This window comes from Pseudorca crassidens, chromosome 21, assembly GCF_039906515.1.
Source record: "Pseudorca crassidens isolate mPseCra1 chromosome 21, mPseCra1.hap1, whole genome shotgun sequence".
NCBI classification, from domain to species: domain Eukaryota; kingdom Metazoa; phylum Chordata; class Mammalia; order Artiodactyla; family Delphinidae; genus Pseudorca; species Pseudorca crassidens.
This window is the reverse complement of record NC_090316.1, coordinates 20302826-20321681: the sequence shown is the minus strand read 5'-3', so window position 1 is coordinate 20321681 and position 18856 is coordinate 20302826. Positions and strand designations below refer to the sequence as shown.

At 35.5% G+C, this 18856-nt stretch overlaps 1 protein-coding gene and 1 non-coding gene across 5 annotated transcripts in view; both read right to left on the bottom strand.

Moving 5' to 3' along the window:
- The window catches only part of MICU3 (mitochondrial calcium uptake family member 3), an 87848-nt gene that overhangs the window by 57434 nt on the left and 11558 nt on the right, over positions 1-18856 (bottom strand). For all 4 annotated transcript variants that reach the window (XR_010939594.1, XM_067721950.1, XM_067721949.1 and 1 more), the window contains exon 2: positions 447-600. Coding sequence is in view for 3 of the 4 variants with exons in the window: in XM_067721950.1 (XP_067578051.1) it covers positions 447-600 (154 nt within the window). In the remaining variant the exon portion in view is untranslated. The remainder of the gene's footprint in view (positions 1-446; positions 601-18856) is intronic.
- Positions 15667-15773, bottom strand: LOC137216235 (U6 spliceosomal RNA). The gene has a single exon (XR_010939653.1). It is a non-coding gene; the product is annotated as a U6 spliceosomal RNA (small nuclear RNA).

Here is an 18856-nt window from a genome sequence, read left to right as displayed (position 1 = left end):
CAAATTTGAGAACCACTGCTCTAACACATGGAAAGGTGAAAAACGATTAACTTATATTTACACTGCAGGAGCCATGACATATTCAGAAGAGATATGGGAAGAATTTTTGTCCAGGTCTAACTGGAGCCAGCCCTCTGAGTTATTCTGTTTAGACTGGATATACGAACTGACTTGGCAGAGTAAGAACCTATTATAAAGAGTAAGGCAGTGTTTAGTTGGATGTACTGAGAAAGAGGAAACAACAGAAATTTCTGAAAACAGAAAAGATACCAGTAGGAGTTGATAAGAAATATTAGTCTGGTAACATTGTAGAGCATAGTATCTTTTGAAACACCGCATTGCTTGCTTAGTTGTTCTGAAAACTTATACTGCTCCACATTTTTACAAACTAGAGACAAGAGAAAAATCTTATAAAATTATTGAGATAACTGAAGAAATATACTTACATTTGGGCTCATCTGTTGTAACAGCCAAAATAAAATCATATGGAGTCATGAATAACTGCCCTTCACATTCTACAGAAGCAAACAAACGAAATCGCCTTTCCCGAGATGTTGCATAGAGATCTAGGTCTTCAATGTCTGTTCTGCCAACAGCAACCTAAAGTAAAGAAAGCAAGTAAGTCTGGACTGTGTGAAGTAACACCTCCTTTTAGATGATAAATGTTTTCAATTATGTTGATAGTGAATTAACAGAACAAATGAAAAAGTGTGAAAATATTGTCTTCTGGAGAACTTAATCATATTATAAATAATTACCCACATGAATAAAATGAACTAATGTTCAAAAGATCCCACAATGAATATCATTAAGGTTCTGAAGACTTTACACTGGCACTTTGAAGGACCTGCGATTTATTTCTTCAGTTTCAGAGAACATTAAATTTCTGACCTAGTAGTTTCTTCAGAAGGAACGCCAACACTTGCTGAATGCCTACTATGTACTCTCTATATAGGCTTATTTATTTAATCTGAACTCTTTTCATTGTAGTCTATTAATTTTCTAAAAGAAGAAAGAGAAAGTGTGATAGGCTGTTCATGGTGACCACTAAGGAAACCACTTAGTGGTAGAGCTTAGATTCGAACTGAAGTTGCTAAGTCTACATCACTACAGTAGAGTTACCACCAATGTTCACTCTGAATTCTACCTAAGGTTAAGATGAGCAGAATCAAGAGTGTGTGTATATGGGGGGAAGGGGATCTCCTTTTGTCTTACTTAAAGATCTTTCCTTGTAGATAAATAATTTCTCACTATTATTTATTTTCTCTCTGAACAACTTTTTTAATAAAATGATTTTTTCCTGATTCCAAAAGCGATGCATAGTTACTATATATAATTTAGAAGATAGAATTTAAAATTTTATAGACATAACTGTTTTTGTTTTCTTTTTTGGCAAAAAATGGGGGTTATACTATGCTGTTCAGTAATCTGATCCTTTTTACTTATTAACACATTTTTGACCAGAGACATATTATGGCTACAAAATCCTCCAGTCAATAATGTGTTAATATATCATGTGTCATTTTTCCATGTCACTAGTCTAGTAGACCATTTTTAGTAACTATATAATATTTAATAGTAAATGTTTGTAGCTTAACACAATTAATGAATTCTAACTGGTTGACTATTTAGTTAATTCATAGTACTTTACTATTATAAAACAATGTTATAACGACCAGCCTTGAAAATATTTAAATATATCTACAAATAGTTCCTTGGGGTAAACTCCTAGGAGTAAACTTGATTGGTCAAACAAAATCATTTCATACATATTATCAAAATGCCTCCAGGGAGTTTATAGCAAAAGTTACAACTGTTACTATTTTGAAAGAACTTATGATTATCTACCTAGAAAATCCAAGAAAAAAGTTATTAAGATTAATGAAGGAATTTAGCAATTTCCTACCTGTGCCTGAGACCTTCTCCCGATCCTTTAGTAGCTCCCCTGGAACTACAGCACGTGCTAAGCTCCCCACTCCAGTGCTTGGTATTAAGCTGCTATTTACCAGGTCTCCCTGATGCCTCATTCTAGACTCTCTCTGCTATAGAGATCCACTAGTTATCAATAAATTCAGTGGTTGCCTACTGCTAGAACTTCATGAAACCAACTAAGCTAATCCTAACCAAAGTCTAGTCATAGCCTGTTGATAAAAACAAGAATGAGTCAAACTTCACTCTATGCCTGGAATGAGCTCCAGTAACTGTACTGGTCTCTGAGCAATGGCCAGCTCCAGGAATATTTTAGACCAACTTCCGTTTCCTGTTCAGCTTTTCAGTTTCTCTGGAGGTGAGCCCTGATACCTTTGCAGCTATTGCCAAGGAGATGAATCTTTGCTCCATATCAAATGGTCAGTGGGATTCTTTTAGTCAGACTCTTAGGAAAGCGACCTGCAAGAAAACTTCTGCTGCCACACCCTCTCTACTATATGAGATGCTACTCCAAATCAATCCTACTTAATCACATCCCTTGTATTAACGTATCTTAGACTTTGACAATACACCTTCCCTGAGAGTTAACCCTGTACCTTGGATAAATCCTAGCTATTTCCATTATATATCCTACTATTCTGTCGCTTGTACTCTTTCCTCCCCATTCATACTGTGTTGCAGTTACCTGTCTACATATGATTAACATAGTGCATGGCATATCTAAGGGGCTTGGTAAATGTTTATTGCGTGAATGAATGAATGCTTATGGATGAAAAGATAATTGGGAACGGGATAATAAATAGCCAAAGGGATACTGAGTGTGGGTCAGATGGCAGTGAAGGACAACCAGAAGAGAGGCTTCTGATTCCAAGCTGGGAATCTAGACTGAGATAATAAAAGACAACCTAAAGCTTTAGTGAGAAAGGTACCACATTAAAACTTAGGTGTATCCATCTTTTCAAAGTTGTTCAAACATACCATCTTCATAACCAATGTTGGTAATTGTTTAAGATATCTATTGCAATAAGAAGCCTTATGGGATTTATTTTTAATTTTGACTGTTTTTTATTTTAATAGAGTAAAAATTCCGGTAACATGAATCTCTTCTTAAGTGCAGATTCAGGCAAAAGTATTAATAACTTCTGGTTTAAGTCTTGAAATTTGGAGCACTCAATTCTCAGGCACTCCTGCCAAGTGACTGCAACATATAAAAATTGGGTAATTCAAGTTTTTCTTTTTTTTCATATTTAGATTTTAAAACAGGGTTCCACGTACTTAACTTTTTAAAGTAATTACTGATACTAGGTATATATTACTTCTGTTGCCTTCTTTCAGTTATACATTACCAATTTTCTCCTACAATAAAGATTAATTTTTGCTTCTATGATATCTTTCCAAAAAGGACAGTAAAATTCACAAATTCTAGCTTCTGACTACAGGAATAACAACAAAAACAACAAAAATGGACAGTATAGGGCTTCCCTGCTGGCGCAGTGGTTGAGGGTCCGCCTGCCGATGCAGAGGACACGGGTTCGTGCCCCGGTCCGGGAGGATCCTGAGTATCGCGGAACGGCTGGGCCTGTGAGCCATGGCCGCTGAGCCTGCGCATCCGGGGCCTGTGCTCCGCAACGGGAGAGGCCACAACAGTGAGAGGCCCGCATACAGGAAAAAAAAAAAAAAGGACAGTATAACTGATGAGAATTTTATCAGTATATGAATTAGGGAAGGCCAGAAAGAGAAGAATATAGGTTTTCACATTTAACTGAACACTGGGAGTTACAACATAGAGGAAGGTGCTTGGTTATCATTAGAGAAAAAACAAACATAAATATAATTTGAAAGAGATTCAAATTTGGTAGATTACACTTTTTGCTACGTGGAGGACTGACTGCAAGAGAGGGCAGCAGTGGAGGGGCAAGAAGCCAGCACAGGAAAGGTGTAGAAGATGTAGCATACGATTTATTTGGCAAAATCCTGAACCAAGTACAAGACCCAGGCTGGGGACCTTAGCCAAGAATATAAGTGATACACAGGGGTTCAAGCAGCAGGCAAATTTGCTGAAGTCCACTATTCAAAATTAGAATTTTAAATTTTAATTTCTAAGAACTTCATTTCTTTCATTAATAAAGAACAATTCATTGTGAAAATAAAGTATCATCAAACTTCAAATAATGAAACTACAGCATGTGTGATTTTCACAAATATTACATTTTTTTAATTTTTAAATTTTATTTTATTTACTTTTTTATACAGCAGGTTCTTCTAAGTCATCAATTTTATACACATCAGTGTATACATGTCAATTCCAATCTCCCAATTCATCACACCACTACCACCACCCACCCCCGCGGCTTTCCCCCCTAGTGTCCATACGTTTGTTCTCTACATCTGTGTCTCTATTTCTGCCCTGCAAACTGGTTCATCTGTACCATTTTTCTAGGTTCCACATATATGCGTTAATACATGATATTTGTTTTTCTTTTTCTGACTTACTTCACTATATATGACAGTCTCTAGATCCACCCACGTCTCATCAAATGACCCAATTTTGTTCCTTTTTATGGCTGAGTAATATTCCATTTTATACATGTAACACATCTTCTTTATCCATTCATCTGTCGATGGGCATTTAGGTTGCTTCCATGACCTGGCTATTGTAAATAGTGCTGCAATGAACACTGGAGTGCATGTGTCTTTTTGAATTATGGTTTTCTCTGGATATATGCCCAGTAGTGGGATTGCTGGATCATATGGTAATTCTATTTTTAGTTTTTTAAGGAAACTCCATACTGTTCTCCATAGTGGCTGTATCAATTTACATTCCCACCAACAGTGCAAGAGGGTTCCCTTTTCTCCACACCCTCTCCAGCATTTGTTGTTTGTAAATTTTCTGATGATGTCCATTCTAACTGATGTGAGGTGATACCTCATTGTAGTTTTGATTTACATTTCTCTAATAATTAGTGATGCTGAACAGCTTCTCATGTGCTTCCTGGACATCTGTATGTCTTCTTTGGAGAAATGTCTATTTAGGTCTTCTGCCCATATTTGGATTGGGTTGTTTGTTTTTTTCATATTGAGCTGCATGAGCTGTTTATATATTTTGGAGATTAATCCTTTGTCCGTTGATTCGTTTGCAAATATTTTCTCCCATTCTGAGGGCTGTCTATTCATCTTGTTTACAATTTCCTTTCCTCTGCAAAAGCTTTTAAGTTTCATTAGGTCCAATTTGTTTATTTTTGTTTTTATTTCCATTACTCTAGGAGGTGGATCAAAAAAGATCTTGCTGTGATTTATGTCAAAGAGTGTTCTTCCTATGTTTTTCTCTAAGAGTTTTATAGTGCCCGGTCTTACATGTAGGTCTGTAATCCATTTTGAGTTTATTTTTGTGTATGGTGTTAGGGAGTGTTCTACATTCATTCTTTTATATGTAGCTGTCCAGTTTTCCAGCACCACATACTGAAGAGACTGTCCTTTCTCCATTGTATATCCTTGCCTCCTTTGTCATAGATTAGTTGACCATAGGTGCGTGGGTTTATCTCTGGGCTTTCTGTCTTGTTCCATTGATCTATGTTTCTGTTCTTGTGCCAGTACCATATTGTCTTGATTACTGTACCTTTGTAGTATAGTCTGAAGTCAGGGAGTCTGATTCCTCCAGCTCTGCTTTTTTTCCCTGAAGACTCCTTTGGCTATCCGAGGTCTTTTGTGTCTCCATACAAATTTTAAGATTTTTTTGTTCTATTTCTGTAATTTGCAATTTGATAGGGATTGCATTGAATCTGTAGATTGCTTTGGGTAGTATAGTCATTTTCACAATATTGATTCTTCGAATCCAAGAACATGGTATATCTCCCCATCTGTTGGTACCATCTTTAATTTCTTTCACCAGTTCTTATAGTTTTCTGCATACAGGTCTTTTGTCTCCCTAGGTAGGTTTAATCCTAGGTATTTTATTCTTTTTGTTGCAATGGTAAATGGGACTGTTTCCTTAATTTCTCTTTCATATTTTTCATCATTGGTGTATAGGAATGCAAGAGATTTCAGTGCATTAATTTTGTATCCTGCAACTTTACCAAATGCATTGATTAGCTCTAGTAGTTTTCTGGTGACATCTTTAGGATTCTCTATGTATATGTCATGTCATATGCAAACAGTAACAGTTTTACTTCTTCTCTTCCAATTTGTATTCCTTTTATTTCTTTTTCATCTCTGATTGCCATTGCTAGGACTTCCAAAACTATGTTGAATAACAGTGGTGAGAGTGGACATCCTTGTCTTGTTCCTGATCTTAGAGGAAATGCTTTCAGTTTTTCACCATTGGGAATGATGTTTGCTGTGGGTTTGTCATATATGGCCTTTATCATGTTGAAGTAGGTTCCCTCTATGCCCACTTTCTAGAGAGTTCTTATCATAAATGGGTGTTAAATTTTGTCAAAAGCTTTTTCTGCATCTATTAAGATGATCATATGGTTTTTCTTCTTCAATTTGTTAATATGGTGTATCCCATTAATTGAGTTGTGCATATTGAAGAATCCTTGTATTCCTGGGATAAATCCCACTTTATCATGGTATGATCCTTTTAATGTGTTGTTGGACTCTTTTTCCTAGAATTCTGTTGAGGATTTTTGCATCTATATTCATCAGTGATATTGGTCTGTAATTTTCTTTTTTTGTAGTATCTTTGTCTGTTTTGGTATCAGGGTGATGGTGGCCTCATAGAATGAGTTTGGGAGTGTCCCTTCCTCTGCAATTTTTTGGAAGAGTTTAAGAAGGATGGGTGTTAGCTATTCTCTAAATGTTTGATAGAATTCACCTGTGAAGCCATCTGGTCCTGGACGTTTGTTTGTTGGAAGATTTCTAATCACAGTTTCAATTTTATTACTTGTGTTGGTCTGTTCATATTTTCTATTTCTTCCTGGTTCAGTCTTGGAAGGTTATACCTTTCTAAGAATTTGTCCATTTCTTCCAGGTTGTCCATTTTATTGGCATAGAGTTGCTTGTAGTAGTCTCTTAGGATGCTTTGTATTTCTGCGGTGTCTGTTGTAACTTCTTTTTCATTTCTAATTTTATTGATTTGAGTCCTCTCCCTCTTTTTCTTGATGAGTGGCTAATGGTTTATCAATTTTTTTATCTTCTCTAAGAACCAGCTTTTAGTTTTATTGATCTTTGCTACTGTTTTCTTTGTTTGTATTTCATTTATTTCTGCTCTGATCTTTATGATTGCTCTCCTTCTGATAACTTTGGGTTTTGTTTCTTCTTGTTTCTCTAGTTCCTTTAGGTGTAAGGTTAGATTGTTTGAGATTTTTCTTGTTTCTTGAGGTAGGCTTGTATAGCTATAAACTTCCCTCTTAGAACTGCTTTTGCTGCATCCCATACGTTTTGGATCGTCGTGTTTTCATTGTCATTTGTCTCTAGGTATTTTTTGATTTCCTCTTAGATTTCTTCAGTGATCTCTTGGTTATTTAGTAACGTATTGTTTAGCCTCCATGTGTTTGTGTTTATTACATTATTTTCCCTGTAATTCATTTCTAATCTCATAGTGTTGTGGTCAGAAAATATGCTTGATATGATTTCAATTTTCTTAAATTTACTGAGGCTTGATTTGTGACTCAAGATGTGATCTATCCTGGAGAATGTTCCATGCTCACTTGAGAATAAAGTGTAATCTGCTATTTTTGGGTGGAATGTCCTATATATATCAATTAAATCTATCTGGTCTATTGTGTTACTTAAAGCTCTGTTTCCTTATTTATTTTCATTTTGGATGATCTGTCCATTGGTGTAAGTGAGGAGTTAAAGTCCCCCACTATTATTGTGTTACTGTCGATGTCCTCTTTTATAGCTGTTAGCAGTTGCCTTATGTATTGAGGTGCTCCTATGCTGGGTGCACACATAATTGTTATATCTTCTTATCATTATGTAGTGTCCTTCCTTGTCTCTTGTAACATAATTTTCAAGTCTATTTTATCTGATATGAGTATTGCTACTCCAGATTTCTTTTGATTTCTATTTGCATGGAATATCTTTTTCCCCTCACTTTCAGTCTGTATGTGTCCCTATATCTGAAGTGGGTCTCTTGTAGACAGCATATATATGGGTCTTGTTTTTGTATCCATTCTGCAAGCCTGTGTCTTTTGGTTGGAGCATTTAATCCATTCACGTTTAAGGTAACTATCAATATGCATATTCCTATGACCATTTTCTGAATTGTTTTGGGTTTGTTTTTGTAGGTCCTTTTCTTCTCTTGTGTTTCCCACTTAAAGAAGTTCCTTTAGCATTTGTTGTAGAGCTGGTTTGGTGGTACTGAATTCTCTTCACTTTTGCTTTTCTATAAAGCTTTTGATTTCTCCATCGAATCTGAATGAGATCCTTGCTGGGTAGAGTAATCTTGGTTGTAGGTTCTTCCCTTTCATCACTTTAAGTATATCATGCCACTCCCTTCTGGCTTGTAGAGTTTCTGCTGAGAAATCAGCTGTTAACCTTATGGGAGTTCCCTTGTATGTTATTTGTCATTTTCCCTTGCTGCATTCAACAATTTTTCTTTGTCTTCAATTTTTGCCAAGTTGATTACCATGTGTCTCGGCACGTTTCTCCTTGGGTTTATCCTGTATGGGACTCTCTGTGCTTCCTGGACTTGGGTGGCTATTTCCTTTTCCACATTAGGGAAGTTTTTGACTATAATCTCTTCCAATATTTTCTCAGGTCCTTTCTCTGTCTCTTCTCCTTCTGGGACTCCTATAATGCAAATGTTGTTGCGTTTAATTTTGCCCCAGAGGTCTCTTAGGCTGTCTTCATTTCTTTTCGTTCTTTTTTCTTTATTCTGTTCTGCAGCAGTGAATTCCACCATTCTGTCTTCCAGGTCACTTACCCGTTCTTCTGTCTCAGTTATTCTGCTATTGATTCCTTCTAGTGGAGTTTTCATTTCAGTTATTGTATTGTTCATCTCTGTTTGTTTGCTCTTTAATTCTTCTAGGTCTTTGTTAAACATTTCTTGCATCTTCTTGATCTTTGCCTCCATTCTATTTCCCAGGTCCTGGATCACCTTCACTATCATTATTCTGAATTCTTTTTCTGGAAGGTTGCCTATCTCCACTTCATTTAGTTGTTTTTCTGGGGTTTTATCTTGTTCCTTCATCTGGTACATAGCCCTCTGCCTTTTCATCTTGTCTGTCTTTCTGTGAATGTGTTTTTTGTTCCACGGGCTGCAGGACTGTAGTTCTTCTTGCTTCTGCTGTCTGCCCTCTCCAAATATTACTATTAAATATAATACAATTATGATTTCTTGGCTTCTACTGGGCATATTCTAATTAGATATGTTAAAATTTTTTATAGAACCATTTTTCACAGAACAGGAAAAATATAGACATTGTAAGTTTAAGTTAAGGTATCAGTGCAATATTTTTAGATGTGGCATATTTTTTTGGGAAAATGGAATTTTTTATATCAAAAAGATGTCGCAAAACTGCTACTGACAACTACCCGGAATGGATCTCAGAGTTGGCACATAAATTATCTTATTTGTAAGCTTAAGGTAACACAACAGAAAAATGAAATCATAGAAATCTAGAGGTAGAAGAGACTTTAAATTTGCCTTTTCATTTTACTGCTTCCAGGAAATTGCAAAGGAAGGAACACTTCTGAACAGATTTTATGAGGGCAGCATCACCCTGATACCAAAACCAGACAAAGATATCACAAAGAAGAAAACTGCAGGCCAATATCATTGATGAACATAGATGCAAAAATCCTCAACAAAATACTAGCAAACTGAATCTAACAATACATTAAAAGGATCACACATCATGATCAAGTGGGATTTATTCCAGGGATGCAAGGATTTTTCCATACTCACAAATCAATCAATGTGATACACCATATTAACAAATTGAAGAGTAAAAACCATATAATCATCTCAATAGATGCAGAAAAAGCTTCTGATAAAATTCAACATCCATTTATGATAAAAACTCTCCAGGGGCTTCCCTGGTGGCGCAGTGGTTGAGGGTCCGCCTGCCGACGCAGGGGACACGGGTTCGTGCCCTGGTCCGGGAGGATCCCACATGCTGCAGAGCGGCCAGGCCCGTGAGCCATGGCCGCTGAGCCTGCGCATCCGGAGCCTGTGCTCCTCAACGGGAGAAGCCACAACAGTGAGAGGCCCGCGTACCAAAAAAAAAAAAATCTCCAGAAAGTGGGCATAGAGGGAACATACCTCAACATAATAAGGCCTATGTATGACAAACCCACAGCTAACATTATACTCAATGGTGAAAAGCTGAGAGCATTTCCTCTAAGATCAGGATGCCCACTCTTGCAACTTTTATTCAACATGGTTTTGGAAGTCCTAGCCACAGCAATCAATGAAGAAAAAGAAATAAAAGGAATCCAAATTAGAAAGGAAGAAGTAAAACTGGCACTGTTTGCAGATGACATGATACTATACATAGAAAATCCTAAAGACACCAGCAGAAAACTACCAGAGCTCATCAATGAATTTGGAAAAGTTGCAGGATACAAAATTAATATACAGAAATCTGTTGCATATCTATACACTAATAATGAAGTATCAGCAACAGAAATTAAGGAAAACAATCCCATTTACCATTACATCTAAAAGAATAAAACACCTAGCAATAAACATACCTAAGGAGGCAAAAGACCTCTACTCTGAAAACTATAAGATTCTGATGAAAGAAACTGAAGACAACACAAATAGAGGGAAAGATATACCATGTTCTTGGACTGGAAGAATCAATATTGTTAAAATCACTATACTACCCAAGGCAATCTACACATTCAATGCAATCCCTATCAAAATACCAATGGCATTTTTCAAAGAACTAGAACAAATAATATTAAAATTTGTATGGAAACACAAAAGAACCTGAACAGCCAAAGCAACCTTGAGAAAAAAGAACAGAGCTGGAGAATTCAGGCTTCCTGACATCAGACTACACTACAAAACTACAGTATTCAAAACAGTATGGTACTGGCACAAAAACAGACACACAGATCAATGGAACAGGACAGAGAGCCCAGAAATAAACCCACACACTTATGGTCAGTTAATCTACAACAAAGGAGGCAAGAATATACAATGGAGAAAAGACAGTCTCTTTAATAATTGGTACTGGGGAAACTTGACAGCTACCATAAAAGAATCAAATTAGAATATTCTCTAACACCATATACAAAAATAAAGTCAAAATGGATTAAAGACCTAAATATAAGACTGGATACTATAAAACTCCTAGAGGAAAACATAGGCAGAACACTCTCTGACATAAATTGCAGCAGTATTTTTTGGGTCCCGCTCCTAAAGTAAAGGAAATAAAAGCAAAAATAAACAAATGGGACCTAATTAAACTTAAAGGCTTTTTCACAGCAAAGGAAACCACTGACAAAATGAAAAGACCACCTACTGAATGGGAGAAAATATTTGCAAATGATATGACCAAAGGGATTAATATCCAACACATATAAATAGCTCATACAACTCAACATCAAGAAATCAAACAACCCAAATAAAAAATGGGCAGAAGAATTGAATAGACAGTTTTCCAAAGAAGAAATGCAGATGGTCAACAGGCACATGAAAAAATGTTCAACATTGCTAAGCATCAGGGAAATGCAAATCAAAACCACAATGAGATATCACTTCACACCTGTCACAATGGCTATCATCAAAAAGAAAACATATAATAAATGTTGGCAAGAACGTAGAGGAAAGGGAATCCTCGTACACTGTTGGTAGGAATGTATATTGGTGCAGCCACTGTGGAAAATAGTATGAAAGTTTCTTAAAAAACAAAAAATAGAATTACCATATGACCCAGCAATTCCACTCTTGAGTATATACCAAAAAAAAAAAAAAAAAACCAAACAAAAAAACCCCCGAAACCAAAAATACTAATTTGAAAGGATACATGCGCCCCAATGCTCATAGCAGCATTATTTACAATTGCCAAGACATGGAAGCAACCTAAGTATCCATCGACAAAGGAATGGATAAAGAAGATGTGGTATACACACACACACACACACACACACACACAATGGAATACTAGTCAACCATAAAAAAGTATGAAGTTTTGCCATTTGCAGCAACATGGATGGACTTGGAGGGCATTATACTAAGTGAAATAAGTCAGACAAAGATAAATACTGTAAGATATCACTTACATGTGGAATCCAAAAAATACAACAAACTAGTGAATATAACAAAAAAGAAGCAGTCTCACAGATGTAGAGAACAAACTAGTGGTTACCAGTAGGGAGAGCGAGGGGAGGGGCAACATAGAGGTCGGGGAGTGGGAGGTACAAACTATTGGGTGTAAGACAGGCTACGAGGATGTATTATACAGCACGGGGAATAGAGCCAGTATTTTGCAATAACTGTAAATGGAGTGTAACCATTAAAAATTGTATAAAAAATAAAAAATTTTTTCAAAATTGACTTTTCATTTTACAGCTTCTAGAAAATTGCATTTTACACTTTTTAGGAAATTATTTTATGGGAATTGCTTAACATTCTTTTCAAGTTTGCTAAAAATGTTTAGGGAATTTTCCTTCTAGTTCTAGAAAATGCTGTCTTCTGTTTTACTGAGAAACTGCAAAACATTCTACATTCTAGATCTTTAATCTCAGTTGTGTTACTTACAAAAATTGAACATATACATGTGTATATACATGGAAATAAAATTTTCAAACACACCTGTAAAATAACATTCATAATTTAGTCATAAAAATAAGTAATGATCATTTTCAGGTAACTGTGGATCCTCTAAGTCATGCTGCCATAAGATAAGCGGCTTAAGAAATGGTACAAATGATAAAACTTACATTTTTAATTACCACATCTTCCGCCCCAAAATAAATATTGTCTCAATGCAATTATTTTCTCTGGAATTTCAAAACTCAGACCTTTGCAACTAGTACTTAGATGTTATTTCTTAAGGTAGTAAAACTAGGACCTTCAGGCAACAGACTATATCATTATCTTTCCCATGAATAACAGAAAGCAAAGGTTCACTGCCAAGGCACAGTCTCATGTTACTTCAGGTTAGCAATTCGAAAATTTACTGTGTGGTAAGGTCTGGTTTTCCCAGGGAGGCAAGATTAAATGCTAGATAAAGGATTCACTACTTGACAATTAGAGAAACTGATGCCTACAAGCTGATAATACCCTAAAGAGGTAACTCGAAACAATTATATCAATTATCTAAACACCATATAATGCATTACCTTTGAGCAGCTGAGAAACAGAGACAGGAGAATAAAGAATGGAAGAAGGAAAAATAAAACCATTTGTATTAAGCAAAATTATTTTGATTACTCATCCTTAGTAGTTTATTTAAAAAAAATTTTTTTATTAAATCAATACTAATTTTTTAAAGTAAAGAATGATTAAAACATGTATTTAATTTCATGTAGGAGGTTGAGCATTTGGTTATTAGGCCCTACCTGATACTGGCAACTGTACCAACATTTTTATAAAACATTAAAGAGCAAATGACATTTGAATTTAGATCTTTATATTTTCTGGGCAAGAGTCATATGAGATGTGCATGAGATTCTATTCACATCTATTTTTATTCTAGCTAAAAAGATGTTCATGGAAGTATTACACTTGGCTTTCTCATATGGCTTCAGGCTTATTTAAAAGCTTCTAAGAAGATAAAAGGGGTAACATTTTCTTTGCTTTTTGGGTGGTCAAAAGGTTAAACATCAAATTCTCAGTGTGAGAAAATCCCAAAGCCCTCTAGGTGAAATGTTTTGATGCTTAGTAAATGTGTCTATGTGGAAATACACACAGCTGAAGACCAGTCTATAAGCACTTCCCTGGCTGCAATCAAATTGGAAAAAATAAAAAGTGACCACTTATTTTAAAGTCTCCACTTGTATTGTTATGTTAGCTTACGTTACAGGGTTCTTTACAAGTTTACAAAGTACTTTCACATATATCATCTCATTATTTGATAGGATGGTAAGTTAAAGTATCTCTAAGGAGGCAGTAATCACAGTGGTTTAATGTGTATATCTCACCTCTTCTGCCTATTCAAGGGCTCTGCTCCTGCAGTAATCTTCCTTGCCCTTCCTACCTCACTACTTTCCCCTCTTCCGCTGAGTCCTTCCCTTCAGCGCACGCACATTTCTCTCGTCCTGGAAAGCTTCCGCTCCCACTTCTGCACTGAGCCACCATCCCCCTCCCCACCACTTCTCTCCAGCTCTTCACAGCAGGGCTACTGGAAAGCTGCCAGCATTTCCTGTCTCTGGTTTCCTCCGCTTCAGCAGGTCTCCCCTCCGCCACTCCACTAACGCTGCTTGTCAAGGTCACTGATGACCTCCGTGTTGCTAAATCCAGAGGTCAATTCTCAGTTTTCATCTTACAAAGTCTGACCCAGTTGATAACTCTCTTTTCCTTGAAATAATTTTTCGTAATGTCCAAGTCCACCAGGTACTCATTTTCCTCCTATTCCCCTGGCAGTTCCTTCCTGGTACTTCTGTTTGTACTGCCCTAGGGCCAGTCCTAGGGCCAGTCCTTGGACCTCCTCTCTTTTTGAATCTATAATTACTCCCTTAATCATCTCATCTAGACTTTACATACTATAAATATACTGACAAATCCAAAATTTCTATCTCCAGCCTTCTGCAATAATATAAATTCCATGAAGGCAGGAATTTTTGTTTAAGTGGTACACTTCTATTTCCCCAGTGCCTAGAAGAGTTTCTGGCTTGTAGCAAGCTCTCAAATACTTGCTAAATAAATTAATGAGTGAATGTGGATGTAAAACTTATTGTAACTGTTAATGATTCCCTTAAAAATTAAAGCATAATATTAAAAAATCAATAATTATCTGGTATTAGCAGTATAGCTGACCTCAGAAACTGTGGGGTGGGGAAGGCGATACAGTAAAACATGTTCAAGGATGCATCTTTTTAGGAATGGTAAATTTTCTGATACTGATTTATGTCCTCAAGTTTCAGATGTATATATTAATATATATATATTTTTTGTTAAAGTTACATGTAACCACTTGAAGATCAGAAATAGGATGTATAACTTTCAAACCACTAGAGGAAGAGAAATGATAAGGAGAAAAGGACCAATCTAATGTCAGGTGATAAAGGAAAAGAGATCACTCACATAATATAGCAAAAATGAATGTATACAAGTCCATAATTACAATAAATATGATTGGGTTAGACTCCTTCATTAAAAATGAGCAAGTCTCATATTGTGTTTTTTAAAAAGCTATGAATGTTCCTTATAAGAGTCAAACATTACCCAGAATGTTTGAAAATACATGGAATTAAGAACCAAAAGCATTCAATAGGACAAAGAAAAATTCACCAAGAAGATATTACACACACGAACAAAACAGCTTAAAATAATAGAATGAAAAAACGGTTAAAAGAATGCAATTTAACTCACAATCATGGCTGAGATATCAACACTTCTCTACTAGAAATGGATAGGTCAAGTGGAAAAACTAAGTAAGAAAAAGTATCTGAGTAACAAAACAAAGAAGGTGCTTATTAACCTTGATTTTAATAAACAGAGAATATATAAAGTGACCATTTATTAGTCATCACTAAAACATCAATAAGATTAAAATGTTAAAGTTATAATACAGGTATAATGAAATATTCATATAGTAGAGTATTATTCAGGAGTGAAAATAAATTAACTAGAAGTCATGTGTCAAAATGGATAAATTTCTTTTTTTTTTATTTAAAAAAAATATGGAATGCTTCACGAATTTGTGTGTCATCCTTGTGCAGGGACCATGCTAATCTTCTCTGTATCGTTCCAATTTTAGTATATGTGATGCCGAAGCAAGCACCAAAATGGATAAATTTCTTAAACATTATCTTAAAAATATAAATTATAAAAAGATAGGTACTGTTTATGTAAAATTTTTTAAATTGCAAAATAAGTGTATATTATTCAGAGATACATCCATTTGTAATAAAACTATGAAAACTTACATGGGAATGATAAAAATCAAACTTGGAACAGTGGTTACCTCTTTGGGGAAGAGAGGATTATGATGGGGGAAGGTATATATGTTGATAGTTTATTTTTTAAGCTGGTAGTACATACATAGTTATGCATTATAGTATTATTGTCTATTGTCTTTTTAAAAGTTGGATATACTCCATTTTAAAAAACAAACTCATTCAAGGCTTATTCCCTGCTGCATATGGAAAAATGTTAAAATTTAACAGCAAAAAACTGACAGAAAAAAGGCCACTTTGGAAAATTTAAGATACACCATTAAGTAAACAATTATTGGATTAAAAAAGAAATAAAAACTGGGATTACAAGCCTTTTGAAAATAAATGACACTTGGGAACTTACAAATAGCCACCTGTATAATTTGGTCAAAGTCATTACTGACACAGGAAAATTCATATCCTTACATGTATTTACTAAAGAACAATTAAGAATTTAAAATAAATGAACTATGTATTCAACTCAAGAAGTGAAAAAAGAGGATAAGATAAATTTGACAAAAACAGAAGGAAACAGACAATAAAGATAAAAGCAGAAATAAATAACAACCCCCCCAATAAAACAGTAAACACAAAATAGTGGTATTTGAAAAGACTTAATAAAATAGACAAACCTCTATCAAGTCTGATTTTGAAAAAGAACTGAAAATGAAAGAGACAACATTAAACATAAATTATGGCATATCCATAGTTTGGAAGAGCATCCAAATATAAGATCAGAATAAAGAGACCTATAATAAATATATTAATATCTCAGATAAATATCAGTATAAAAGGCAAGAACAATATGTACAGTATGGTCACATTTGTGTTAAAAAGGAAATGATATATGTGTTTAAGTTTACAGGCCTGTAAAATATATTTTAAAAAGGACTGAGGTGAGAAAAATATTTGTGACCTATAAAGTAGGAACAGGATTTAATATTTTGACATATCCTAGAAATCAGTCAATAAAAAAATAAAAGTTGGCAAAGGATATTAATGGGCAATTCCTAGGAAACTATAAACAAACAAAAAATTCTCTACCTCACTAGTAACCATAGAAATGGAAATTATAATAATCATGATAAATCATTTTTCACACTCAAATTGGGAAAACAATTAAACTTAACAATATTAAGTGAAGGGGAACATTGGAAGCCCATTTCTTATTGCTGGTAAAAGTATATCTTAGTGTAACCATTTTGAAGAACAATTTGACAGTGCCTATTAAAATATAATAGCTATGGACCCAGCAATTTAACATTTGCATCTACAAAGAACCCTGGATATTCACTGCAGCACTGCTTCTAACAGTGAAAAAAATAGAAACAATCAAAATTCCCATCAGCAGGACAATGGTTAAATAAATTATGGCACATCAATGGAGTAGTCTATGACCATTAAAAAGTTCATTCTTCAAAGAAACATACACATATATATGTACATATCAATACATACACATACATACACACATATATACACATATATGCATAGACAGAAAAAGTTGTGGAATGGTGTATTATTTTTAAAAAAAGCAAACAGAACATATATTAACTCATTTTTACAAAAGGGTTAGCTTAGTCTAGAGGCTAGAGAGGACTTCATCAGGACCACACAGACAGCAAATGAGTCTGGGACCAGAACTCAGGTGTTAGGACACCCAACCCAGTGTTCTTCCACGTTACACAACTTGGTACACTGAAATGAAAGTGCCTGGATTTTACAATCCTTCAGGCCTAGGTTCAAATGCCAGCTTCAACACTTCCTAATTAGGTACACTTGGGGAAAAGAGATTTCCGAACTTTAGCATTTTCACTGTAAAATGGACAAATAAATACTAACTCCATGAACTGTAAACATTAAATGAAAACTAAATGAGCACACTTCCTTCTCCCCTGGTCAATAGAATCAGGTTATGAAGAGTATCCTCTCTATTAATCTATTATCCTCTCTATTAATCCTCTCTATTAATCAGTCGTTGGCACCTCAGCTCCACACAGAGAATGTGGCAGCTCAGTACCTCTGTGTCACTATAAATTGGGAGTTCTCTAAATACGTCCATGGTGACAAAACTATTCCAGTTGCCTGGAATTTCCTTGTGGCTCTCATCTGCCTCACACGCTACTCCCTTTCTCTCAATCTTCCTGGCTCAGCTCCAAACTCCTAGATTATACAGTAGGTGGTATTCTATTTATTTCTTGAGAGTGATGGCTGACCCGTAATGACAAAACCTCTAGCTATGCACTGAGCCACTGTCTTCTAGGCCTGGCTACATAATCACTCCAAAATAGTTTTTCTAGATTACAACTGAAAGAAACAAACACAACATACCATTAATAGTTTGAACTATTTTTCCCTAAATGAATCACCGTGAACTTACCTGCTGCTAAAACAAAGTATCATAGACTGGATGGCTTAAGTGACAGAATTTATTTTGTCACTGTTCTGGAAACTAGATGTTCAAGATCAAGGTGCCGGCATGGTCACGGTGTGAGCTCTCTTTCTGGGTTGTAGATTGCCACATTCTTTCTATGTCCCCACATGGCCTTTCCTCAGTGTGTGGGCACAGAAAGAAAGAGAGGGCAAGCTGTCTGGCGTCTCTTCTTGTAAGGACACTAATCCTATCAGATCAGGATCCCACTCTTATGACCTCATTTAACCTTAATTACTTCCTTGGAGGCCCAATTTCCTAATACAGCCACTCTGGGGGGTAGGGCTCCAGCATATGAATTTTGGGGAGACACAAAACATTCATTCCAGAACACCAGCCACAGAGCAACCCATCTGCCCTTTTTCTCTACTCACTTATATAGGCCTTAAAAATGTTCTTGTAGGTCATCCCCGTCAAGTTGGCAATTTACTCTCTGGAAGAACTTGAATATTTGGAGATTTAACCATGTCCCCTCTCTTTTGGATCATTTATAAACAA